General features: G+C 38.8%; 1 protein-coding gene across 3 annotated transcripts in view; it reads right to left on the bottom strand.

Annotated features, from left to right (window-relative positions):
* Positions 1–12,441, bottom strand: part of PIEZO2 (piezo type mechanosensitive ion channel component 2) — a 305,264-nt gene that overhangs the window by 125,987 nt on the left and 166,836 nt on the right. For all 3 annotated transcript variants that reach the window (XM_054059990.1, XM_054059989.1, XM_054059988.1), the window contains exon 5: positions 12,177–12,339. In XM_054059990.1, the coding sequence (XP_053915965.1) occupies positions 12,177–12,339 (163 nt within the window). The remainder of the gene's footprint in view (positions 1–12,176; positions 12,340–12,441) is intronic.

Genomic DNA, 12,441 nt, shown 5'->3' on the forward strand with positions numbered 1-12,441 from the left:
CTGCTATTGAATGATGCAGCCTATGTCATCAACCCATGGTGACAATTTGCAGGAGTATCAGGAAGCCCACCCACAGATACAATTTATGGAAAAATTAGTCAGTCATATTTTAGAAAAAAGAAATAGTTTTGAGTGAGGTTCTCACTTGGTGTAATACAGCATAACTTCTCCGGCACTAATCTGAACTTGTATTAGCTAATGTTAGTTCTGGCCAAGCAGTATATCTGTGTGTGAAAGTAAGAAAGACAGACTATTGGTATTTTTCATCAGAACAGCAGTTTTATATTTATTGGCGAGCTTTGGCAGTGAAAAATTCCACATTGACAGATAAGATTACAGTAGGAACAGCTGAACTCTCAGCCTACTTAACCAAATTCTTCAGTACCATTTTGTTATGTGGATTCCCAAAGGAAAAATATTTCCTGTGGACTCCTTCATTTCACCTCTAAGCTTGGTGCCAACTTTCTCCTCTTACTTTGAAGCACTAAGAATGTTGTGAGTGCTCAGGAAAAGCCTGCTTATTCTCCAGAGTATCTATTTTACAGACAATGAAATACGTATTAAATACAGTAGGGCTGATCTGGGAAATCTACCTTTCTCTTGGACATATCCAGCTATTTCACTAGCTACACCCATTATTAATGAAGTATACTAGCATTTCAATTGCTCTGTTATTGTCAACCATTCACTTATACAGCTCTCAACATGCAAATTATAAGATCTTTAAAGAAAATAACAGAGAGGAGATGGCAGCCCAAACATGCCGTCATCACATTTTGAGCTACACACAAAGAGGTATTCTGTCTCTTCATCACTGCTGCTCACATCTCAGCTCCTATCTAAACAGAAGCTACTTAAAATATTCAGAAGCAATGCTGACAGCAGGCTGAATGATACATTATGCTCTTCTACCACAGCTGTTTGAGTGAGAAAGCCATACAAAGGGCAACAGTCATGATAATTCCTGCTTGTGTTGTAATACTAGATGAACCTGCTACTCCCCTAGTTGTTTTGGGCCCAATACTGCTCCTCCTGGACTGGCTCTAGTGGTCTGTGCTTTGAGCATAACAAGACCCGTGAACCTTCCATAGTGTTCATAGGCCATATAAATTAGAATGAGTGAGGTTTGCATGAAAGAGACTCACGTTTCTTCAGCTAGTGCTTTCAGTTTGTTGAAGACAATATGCATTAAAATGTGGAATTACTTATGAAAAAAAATTAAAATAAATAAGTTATTTCATGGGAGACTGTCAGGACTCATACGTCTATAAACACCATGAATCTATGCTGCACATGAAGACAAGATTCGTATATTTATTACAGCTTAAGCTGAATGGGAGTTCTGTCTAAATTGCTGAGATAGCACTTAGTCACACATACACAGGAACAGGAAATAAAAAGTCTGAAGACTAACAAAAGAAAACAATAAAATGTTATCCACCCAGAAGCAGAAAATGTACTTGAGGGAAAAACGAACAAAATGAAAATATTTTTTAGTATAAACTGGAAGAAAATGCATAGTACCTTCAAACAAAAAGAATAAAAAAGAGGACACAGAAGTAAGAAAACCACATAAAAACAGGACAGTGTAAGGTGAGACTTGATATACATCTTGCGCTTTCTTCCCCCTACCTGCCTCCCTCACCTCAGTTTTTTTTTTCACCAACCCAATTTGACACCTTGATCTCTCTGAAATGGGTCTTCAGATTTTCCTATTGTGATAACTAAGACAATATTTTTTTAAACTTGACCAGGCTAATCACTCCTGTTTCATTGATCTGAAGGGCATTCAGGATATATTTTGTCTTGAGAATTCAATATGAATAATTTAGTACTGACACATATGACACAGCATGACTGGGGAGAAGCACTAGGAAAGAGAATATTTCACTGGACCAGGATACAGCTCGTAAGGAGATGATGTTCCAGAATTTCCATGGACTGAGTCTTACACACTTTAAGCATGGTGAAAAAGCTTGCAAGTTGATGAGTTACCAAAGAAGTTTACTTTCCTTGCATTTCCACTTTTATTTAGATATGAAAATATGAATTCCAAGTTCTACAAAAAAGTAAGAACCTCACAAACACTCACAGGAAGTGTAGAAGAACCTTCTTTTGGTGTTACTGAGGTCATCGACTGTTGGAAAGAAAATTTCAGCATCCTGAACCTCAGCAAATACCAAACTAATTTCTCGTTTTCCTTCTAGAACTACAAATCTCTGGAGCTGGGTTTCTTCAACCACCTACCTCATATATATATACACTTGTGTGACGATTTCTGGTTTCAGAAAGCAGGGCTTTGCACTAGCATGTTCCCTCTCTTTTCCCAGTCTGCAAGTGCTTTTGAGGATGATACCTTAGACCTTAGCCTTATTTTGTCTACTTCCCAGTACTGCAATTCATGACCCAGTCAATGATTATTTCAGTGAAAAGACTGACAGCTAAACAACTATAGGTTTGATATATTTTATATACAAACCTATCTGTTTGTAATTCAGTATCCAAGGTGAAGTCAAGTAGCTGAAAGGTCATGTTCCTTTCCTGAAGTACACAAAAGGCTATGTTCCACTGTACGTCAAAAAGACAAACTTTGGATTTCCCTACTCTGCTATTCACCAACCACCAACAGGACCTGGGATGGCTTTCCAGTTTCTCACACTGAGCACTTCAAGTTACTGAAGGCAGGCAAACACTGAACAGTTTTTACATCCAACGTGGTGATAATGTGCCTGTTGTTTTAACACTTTCTGATGATTAAATAGCCACACAAGTATGCGCTCATCACAGAACACCATTACTCCAGTCAGACTCTTTTGCAAAGCCCTTTTTAACTATGTGGATTAGTGTAAAGCTACAAACCCATGCCACATAGGCTACAGTTAGAAAAATACTTTTACTTCCATAATAAATTACTTATTACGCAATTACAGGATCCCTGTGGATGCTGATTAAATCAAATAAAGTTCTCCATTCAAGGAGTATAGAGCATTTGTGAAGCCATAAACATGTGTTTCCATGACCTTCGCTCTGCAGAGCAGGGCCCCAGGACTTTTTATAAACAAACTAAATGCAGTTTAGGTTTTTCAGCAATCATATGGAAGTCCCAGGAGTATTTATTGTACAACACTTTTTTAAACTGCCAAACTGAGATAGAGAACAGGCAAGGAAACAGCACAGCCTCTGTGGCAGCTATGGCAGCTACTATTGTGGCCAGGGCCAGAATGTCCATTAGCTACTTTGGGGGCTGCTTTATTAATATCCAACTTTTAAATGTTTCATCTGGTACAGTATAAACACTAATGCACAAAGATATACTCTAGTCCCAGAGATGTATTTACTAACAGGAAGCCTTAACTCCAACCTAAACCACATTCCCGATTCAGAATTCTCCTTGCTTTGTACCTACATTTGATAGTACTGTGTCAGTAAAAACAAATTGGCTCATCTATTGACTTTTTTTCCCTACAAAAGGCATGAACAAAACTCTTCAAAAATTCAAATAATGAGAGCAACAGGATTTAGCCAACCACAATTGTTACAACTAAGGACATACAAGTCTCAGCATGGACACAACTACCAGCCCTGCAAATGCATTGCATTAGTTATGGGGGCTTGTCAAGTGAACACAGCTAAGCTCACATGAATAAGTTCTCATGAGAGTTCAGGTGCTTCCTCCTTCCAGTTGGCTCATAAATGCTGTACAAATAGCCCTTTTTGCAGTGTTTTGATATTTCCTCCCAGACAGAATCAGGAAACAAACAGCGAGCAGTGAGAAAATTAAAAAACAGGCCTGAGAATAACAGTTATGTGAGGTTCACCAACCGCTTTCAGCATGTTGCTTCTAGAATTTTTTAAAAAAGGTTAAAAGGATACTGCTGTGTCAGCTCAACTCACCAATTTATCTATGTATTCTGAGGGCATTTGAAAAGTTGTAGAGATGCAGTGATGAGCCTCATTATCAAACATAATGTCAATATGACATTAAGTTACAATAAACCCTTGTCTGGATTGCAGGTGGCAACCTGTTTGTTGTGTGGTTATGCTTTGCAAAGCACCTCTGTGAAGCAGAGCCTCAAACAACCTCCTGAGAAGCAGTGCATGTGTTCACTGACTTACATACATTGTCGTTTCCTTTAAGTTTCCGGGGGGTGGAGGGGAAGGCTGCAAGGCGTATCCCAGCCTTCAGCTGCTTCCCAGAGCTTGCTCCTTTTTGGGACACTCCACAGCAACCTTACCCAACTACAGACACACAGGTTCGGCACAAGGGTAGAGATGTACACTGCAGCATACCCTTCTGTTTATTGCTAGTGATACTAGAGAAGTGTTTTTGAGATCTAGATTAGCATGAAAGGTGCCCGATTTGACTTACAGAAGAGACCAGTGCACTTGCTTTGTTGAGCCAAGACCAAGAAAGCCACAATGTAGACTCCATGGTCTGACCAACCTCTTTCTGGCAATTTTAATCAAGCTACCTGGGAATTTCTCCAGCTGTAGCATCCCAGAGCTCAGCACCCTTATAATTGCAGGCACTGGGTGACTCAGGAGAAGACCCTGCTAAATGAGTTGAACTCATTAAGTGTGAGACAATTGCAAGGAACCATTTGGTACGTGTGAAATTCATGAGCCATAGGCATTTTGGAATTTGAACAGTATTCTAGAACCACTGAAAAGAAAAAATCCTAAATTGACTTTAAGCCCTATAGATCTTAATAAAAAAAATCATAACTGATAGATATAAAGTGTGCTAAATCTTGGGTTAAATGCCTACACAGTATTAGATAACTTCATCATGGATGTATCATCAGTAATATTTCAGTGTGTTTACAGTGTCTGATAGTAATGAATGACATATACTTCCACAGTAAAATCTCCTGTGGGAAAGAGTCATTCATTGCAAAAGAAGGATCAGCTTTTTACTGGAAGCACATTGTGACACTCAATGATTCAGAGGAAATGAAAGATTAAAAAAAATGAAGACAGACAAGCACAGTTCTGAAGCAGGATAACAGGAAGGTAACTCATTAAATCCTGTACACAATAGATACTGCACTGAGAGGGCCAAAAATTATTTCACTTCCCAGTGTACGTACTGCACCTGAGCAAACATCAAGTGATTTCATCAAAAGACTTGGCTACTATAGAAATACAGTTTCACATCTTGACTTCAAAAAGCTTTCAGGCATATAAGCCAAATGCAAAAGAGAGAGGAACTCACAGGCAGAGTTTGGTGGTTTGGCCAGAGATGATTGAACAAGTTTTTTTAGTGAATGGGAAATAGGAAGACTTGGGTTATGACTATAAGGCACAATTCAGCACAAACTCTAAATGAGCTAGTGCAGGTATATAAAGCAGCACAGCACACATATGGAGTAATTCCTGGACCAAGAAATACACACATTGTGCCATTATCCACCTTGCTAAGAAGGATGACAAAGAGCCCAGCTGGAATGCTGTGGTTAGTTGCAGCATTGCCTCAGCTCTTACAGAAGTGCCTAGGGTACTTCTCCAGTATTATCCTGAAGAGCCACAGATTATTGGGATGAACAGGAGAATGGGAAATCTAATCTATAAGAGGATCAAAAATTACTTGACTTCTCCTATCGTGCTTTCTAAAAATATGGTTTTTTTCCTCACAAAATATCAGAGAAATAAATGCTAGGGAAGGAAATAGTTTATTCAATCAAAAGAGCAGACAAACTAAAAGGGTTATAATGCAGTTACGAATACATGTACAATATAAATTACAGTTTTTCTAAACATCTGAAAAGCAAAATTACAGAACAGGGTCCTTTTAGGAGCAATAGAATAAATTAAAATTGCCCTGTTTTCAAGATGGTGCTTCCTACATTCCAGAGGTAACTATGTGATACAGCTCACTGCAACAGCGGCAGACTGAATTCCGTGACCCAAGAGATTCTGGCTAGTACTGTGTTACTCATCACTTAGGCTGTCTGATGGCAATAATATTCCAGTATTTTGACCTTCTGGTTAACAACTCTGTATCTCAGCCTTTGGAACTACAGATTGTTAGATGAGCAAACCGGTAAGTCCAGCGAAGAGCTGCCACAAGAATTTCATCATGTATCTATCACGTTTATAACTAAAACAGGACAAGTACATGCTGAAGTTTCATGCTGAACAGGTTAACAGCCCTTGGTTATATTTAAGGTATTGCACTGATACATTATCTAGCTGAGGCACTGCTGTAGTATAATTACATATTTGTGTTAAGACTTATCAAAAGACATGTGCATCAAAACTAGAAGGCAACGTATCTTGTAAACTTTTGACCCTTGTTAAGACAAGATGCATTAGAATTGTTACTGAGGGAGGCAGCTGGGCAAGGTCTGGCAAACTTCATCACTACAAGCATTGCAAGCAAAGCAGTAAGGGAGCTTCACCTTTAAAACACAGAAATAAGGCATTAAAGCCTATTTACACCACATTCAAAGCATGCTAAGACCAATTTGGTTTGGACCAGTTCTCCAGAGGACAAAAGCAAAGAAATATTTATAACCAATTAGAAAAGGTAAGCAAAGGCCATGCTAAATAGAGATGCCAATAAAAGCAAAATGAGGGGGAAAAAGGGTGCCATCGAGAAGCCAAAAGAAGCCCAGGAGTTCCAATGCTCTCTAGAGAAGCTCTTTTTCCCTCTTTATCACCTGCAGTATCTTCCACATTTTTTTCCACAATAGCCATCATTTTCTATCTCTGAAGAGAAGCAAATATTGGAGGAGCAGAAGTTGCAGATGGGAAGATGTTTAGAGAAGTTATGGCCAGAGGTTCCCACGTCAGTGAGAGCTAGTGAAACCAGGTGAATGTTTGATACTAGTAAAAGAAAATTAAATGAAGATACACACAAAACAATTAATAACCTCAGGAAAAAATCTACTCATTCAAGGATTTAAGGAAAATGGGATGGCCATCTAGACAGGGCTATGGGCACCAGTGTAAATAGCTCAAAGGAGTTCTCCACATTTGAAGGTAAGAAAATCGGCATAGTACTAGCAACTGCAAGATTGAGACATAAGATCTTTCTCAGAGCTGTGCTCAAAGCTGAACTAATTATCCGTATTTTATGGGATGTCCAAATAGGTGATACACTAAAAGAATCACTCAACCTAACAATTTCTGAATCTAACAACGAACGTCATAATACAGTCATTCAAATCACCAGGAAGACCTTGCCTAAAATGTTGAAGCATTAATACTTTCTGTAGCTCAAGAGAATATTGCAGAACTGTAGCTGGTTAAAAAAAAAGTAATGGAAACAAAAGAAATGGAAAAAAGAACAGGGATTTCTTACTTTTAAAAAGACAAAATGCAAAATTATAAATATATTTGATTTCCCTTATACTACTTATACTATCTCACTCTATTTTATAACATGTAATACAAGGGACCTTCCATAAAATTAAAGGGTGTTAAATTTAAAATAAAATCGGTGAACACTCATTAAACTGTGGAAGTCTTTGCTTCATGATACCACCAAAGCCAAGAAATTAATGAGGTTTTAAAAAGGTCTGGATAATTATATGTTTAACAAGATTATTCAGAGTACCTATAATTAACAACAACATTTTTTGGAAGGCATTTGAAACCGCATGTTTTAGGATTAAAGCCAGTCTGCAACTAGCAGAGATCAGGATAAATGGTAATGTTGGAGATGGGAAAAAAAAGTATTCAATTACTTGTTTCTTGTCCTTATCCAGCAGGTACCAGCTACTTTTAGGACAAGGATACTCATCTAACTCGACAATTTCTAGACTAGGAAGCGCTTGGACAAAGCACAAAACGTGTGTAACTCTCAGAAGTCTACCCACTCTGTCCTGTATGCTCTGCAGTCCCACTTGGAGACTTCAACCAAAAGAAACCTCTCAGTCTACTACATACCCAGTGCAGGCGTAGGACAAACATCCCTGTCACTGTTTAGAAAGCCAAAACTAGGAAATGAGTATTATGTCTGTTTCTGTTTGCCAAGGGACAAAGAATCTGAGAGACAAGTGAAGTGATAGGCTCAAGGACACAAACCAAGTTTGTGGCCAAAGTGAAAACTATGCTGGTCCTCCTGGCTCCAGTCAAATATCTTGAATGCAAACCTCATTCTTCTCAAACCTTCATTAATTTTAAAACAATTTCCTCTTTTTTTCTTTTTAATCATTTTAAGATCCCAAACAAATCTCTGCCTTCTGCAAAAAGAGGAGGGGTGGAGGCTCTGGGATCAAGCTTGCTTCAGATTATGTGAAAAAGTAAAGGCCCAGTGGTCCCATTTGCTTTCTAGAAAAGCGTGGATGAGAAATAAGCTTGAATGGGCAAGACAGCAAATGCTGTGGGAGGAAGTTGCATTGGCAACTAGAATTGTATATTTCAGTTAAGATTAACACCTCTGCTAAAGTCTACGTTATGCATCGCTGAAGGATTTTCTTCCCCCTCATCATCACTTACAATATTAGGCAATTCATCCAAAATCTCAAGAAAAAGCTACTTCCTTTCTAATACGTATCAGACTGTATATACTGTATCTGCTTTTTGGCATAAAGAACACCATCTGTACCAAATCAAAAGTGTCATACTTTCAGCTGCAGCAGGGAGTTAACTGTTCTTTCTTATTTTCTTCCACCTTTTACACCTTGTGACTGGCATTGTGTTTTTCAGCATTTGCAATTCGGGCCTGTCTCCAGCTGAATTCACCTGCTTTAAATTTTCTGAGCCCTAATAAAAAAGGCCTGTAGACACGTTTGCTCCAAGTGTGCAACCATTTAGGGGTGGTAATGAGTTGGACTGCAGCCTGGTATCTGGCAGACCTTCCTAGTTCATGACTCACTGTTAATTAAAACCACACTCTGCTTATTCCTGGGATAGCGTTACTTACAAATTATTGGGAGTCTCTCACTGCCTTACAGCCTCCTCCCTCAGTTCTGCTCTGTATAATACACTTTTCTGATGGAGATCTGTTTCCCTTAAAGTTGGATGCAGTGTAATGAAGAAGGACATCCATTTTTCAATGAATCCTTGTTGTCCTTAATTTACATTCTGATAATTTTCCTAATTTTGAATTGCATTTCAATCCATGGGCAATCATATTCATTGTACTCTACAGCTGGTTTCTGGAAGCTAATGCCGTGACAAAGTATAGCACAAAATCAAATATCACTAACTGCTTCTCCAGGCATTTTTTCAGCATGGCACAGAACAACTGAAATGTGATGGATACACACAGAGCTTTGAAAACTCACTTTTAGAAGTATTCAAGCAAGTCTTCAACTGGGGGGGGGGTGTGTGGAGGGGGATTATACATAAATTTTGGAAGGAATAGATAAGATTAACCTTTCTTTTTTAATTAAGCCTATCTCTATAGTATTTTACTCTCCTCCAAAGCAAAGAGATCTGAGAATCCTTCAATGTAAGCAATGTCATGCCAAAAAGGTTAAGTTGCAAGACAAACTTTCTGCTTTTGCCTGGAAGTCACAGTGCTGATGTCTTGATTTATAAAACCATCTGTGGCTAGGCATCTAGCAATCTGAAAAGTCACCTCTCTCATGGCTCTGTTAAGCTGTTCAAAACAGCTGATGCATTCTTGAACTCTTGTGCCACAGACCTCTGACTGCGACTCACGGCAAAAGCTCTTCAGCTCTGGAATTGGCTACAGGGCTGGTCTAACAAACCCAGAACTATTTCCCTTGGAGGCACAGTACCAAACTCAACACTTCTGAAGCGTTTGTTTGTAGGGCAGTTATTACTGCAACTCATTTCACATTTTCTCATTCAGTGGAGTTACAGCACCAGTAGAAGGCCAGATCAAAATGCGGCCACAGGTATCAGTCAGAATTCAAAGCACTAATCACTTACTTAGTTTTCCTTTTTCCAGTGGACTCTACCAAAGAAGAACTGAAAATTATCATGTGAAACCCACACAGTTTGGACTGATATTAAATCATGCCAATATTTTCCCAAATTCAGACACTCGTCTGCATGCTCTGCATATGCATTAGGTTCCTTACAGTCAGTCCTGCCAAATACATATTCCTAGCAGATTCAGCTGCTTCTATAGACTCCTTCAAACTAGCAGAAATGATTCCAGGATGTTATGTGCAGACACCTAAAAAGAGAAAGCTGAAATTTGGAAAGATGTATTTAATAGGTATTCAATTTTCCACCCTCCATTTCACTCCATTTTTAAAAAAACAAGCAGGTTGTTCTGATACTGATTCATTGTTTCAACAGTCAAGATCAGAATTGCTTATAGCACTGGGGATCACTTCACAAAACAACTATTACCCCTCTTTTAAAAATAACCCTGTGATAGAGTTTTGGGTGTCACTAAATCTAAACACAGCTGCTGTGTTCACTAAATATTCCATAATATATACAGTTTACAGAAAGTAAGTAATACTCAGTGGGTTTTAATGTGAAGAAGTAAAATATATTTATGCAGATTTCTGTTTGCCCAGTATCACTATTTCTTTGCTGTCTTCTCCCCCATGCTCTTCCTTTGTGGAATATTCTGGCCCATTTAGTTGCATTGGTGGATTGCCTTGAAGTAGCCGGTCTGGGACCAAGCCAATTTCAGGCTACTGTCTGTGCTGTGTAATCAGTGTTTGTTAGTTCATTTTTTTCCCTTACATTCCAGGCAAATGACTGTTGAACACTGAGTGGAAGCCAGCACCCATCCTCTTCAAGAGACAGAGCTCCCTTCAACACAGACTCCAGGCTCAGGCTCACCTCTGAACCAGAACAAAAGTGAATATCTGAACATTGCCATCTAAATTCAGAGGAACCTAACTATGACCTTTTGTTTTTCTTCTGAGCTTCTGCCATCAGATTACTACTGGCTATGTACCTGCACGTTTTCTTTCCAGGAGATTAAGGGCTTCTAAGACGTCTGTTAGAGCCCATTTTGGTAAAATGCAACTCTCTTAGGAGAGATGGGTTGAACACAAAATATGCCAATTAGCCACACTTATTAATACTTCAAACATCTCCCCTAATGTGTATAGCCCAAGATTCTAGCCTGCTGCTAAATTGATTTTGCACTGCTCCAACAATAAAGTATATTTAAAGCTCATAAGACCAGCTTCCAGGAGACACGACAAAACCTTGCATACGCTCATCAGGCCTATGTATCCTCCAATTTACAGTGAAAATCTCCAATCTTCAGGTAATCCTCAGCTGCCAGGACAACCCATAAGAATTACAGCTGCAACTGATATAAAGCACAGTCCTGATACTGATCTCTCATGTCGTAGAAACTCAACCAGCTTCCGGCAATACCACAATTCAGACAACATGGCAACATGCAGAAAGTCTTTTTTCCTCTCTATAGTGGAACCACAATGGGTAGCTGATCCTCCTAAATACTTTACCCACTTCAAAGTGCAATTTCTATTTGAACAATGCGCAATTTGCAAGCGTCTCTCCTAAAAGAGGAGTTTTGAGAGCAAAGAGAAAACACATTTCAACCATACATAGAACAAGACAGAAAATGAGACCCAAGGCATGCTAGACAGTCTGATAAGATTAGTAGCGGGAATTTCTCTGCATCCTGCGCTAATTCCCTCTGTGGCTTTTTATATTATATAATCGTTTCCCTCTTTCTGTGGATTTTTCTTCATTTGGTACATGTGCTATTCTTCTTCCCACTAGTAAAATACACAGCATAAACATTCACACTTTCAGCTAAGCCATTCCCCCAAATCATCCTCAAGCTCACTCAGTATAACCACGGTTTTAGATAACTCCTTCCATGAATGTAATACACAGTCTCTCTTTCCTTCCTCAAAGAGTAATTTCTGATAAGCATTCAGATGTTGCTGTATTCTTGGATAACAACTTTGGAAATATAGATGCTATTGAAGAAACTGAGCAATGCATGTAGTAAAACAACCGTGTTGGACTTAACCATCAGCTTTGTTGAAGAAAAAATTTGTGATGGATTCTCACGATCATTTCTTAAGTCAAAACTATTTGACAAATTCAGGTGCATTTCCACTTTGTTGTCTCAAGATAATAGCAATAGTAGTTTTTCCATTTTAAAACCAATTGATTAGTTTCCTGAAAATAAGTTCACTTCTAAACATACCCAGTCCTCACGAAGCCATTTCAGAATACATCTCAGAAAGGAATGCCAAAGCTCACTATTAGCTAAAAGCCATACAGAAAAAATGCGTATTTGATACCATTTCCTCATTTTCAAATTGCATGTTGCACTGTGCTGCATCCTCGGTTACTGGCTTCTGGAACATGTTGCGGCAGAGGAGCCATATTGACACACTAGCAATGAACATTCCAATATCTGGTACAAATAGTCTGATCACGTTGCCTGCATCTGCTCCTTTCACACTGTATGGGATGAAAAAAAAAAGAACAACAAGGAACATTTGTTATTTCTAATGACATTTTCAGGTGGAACAGAAAGATAGCTCAAGGCAAAGCAAAGAACTC

The sequence above is a fragment of the Cuculus canorus genome, chromosome 2, assembly GCF_017976375.1.
Source record: "Cuculus canorus isolate bCucCan1 chromosome 2, bCucCan1.pri, whole genome shotgun sequence".
NCBI classification, from domain to species: domain Eukaryota; kingdom Metazoa; phylum Chordata; class Aves; order Cuculiformes; family Cuculidae; genus Cuculus; species Cuculus canorus.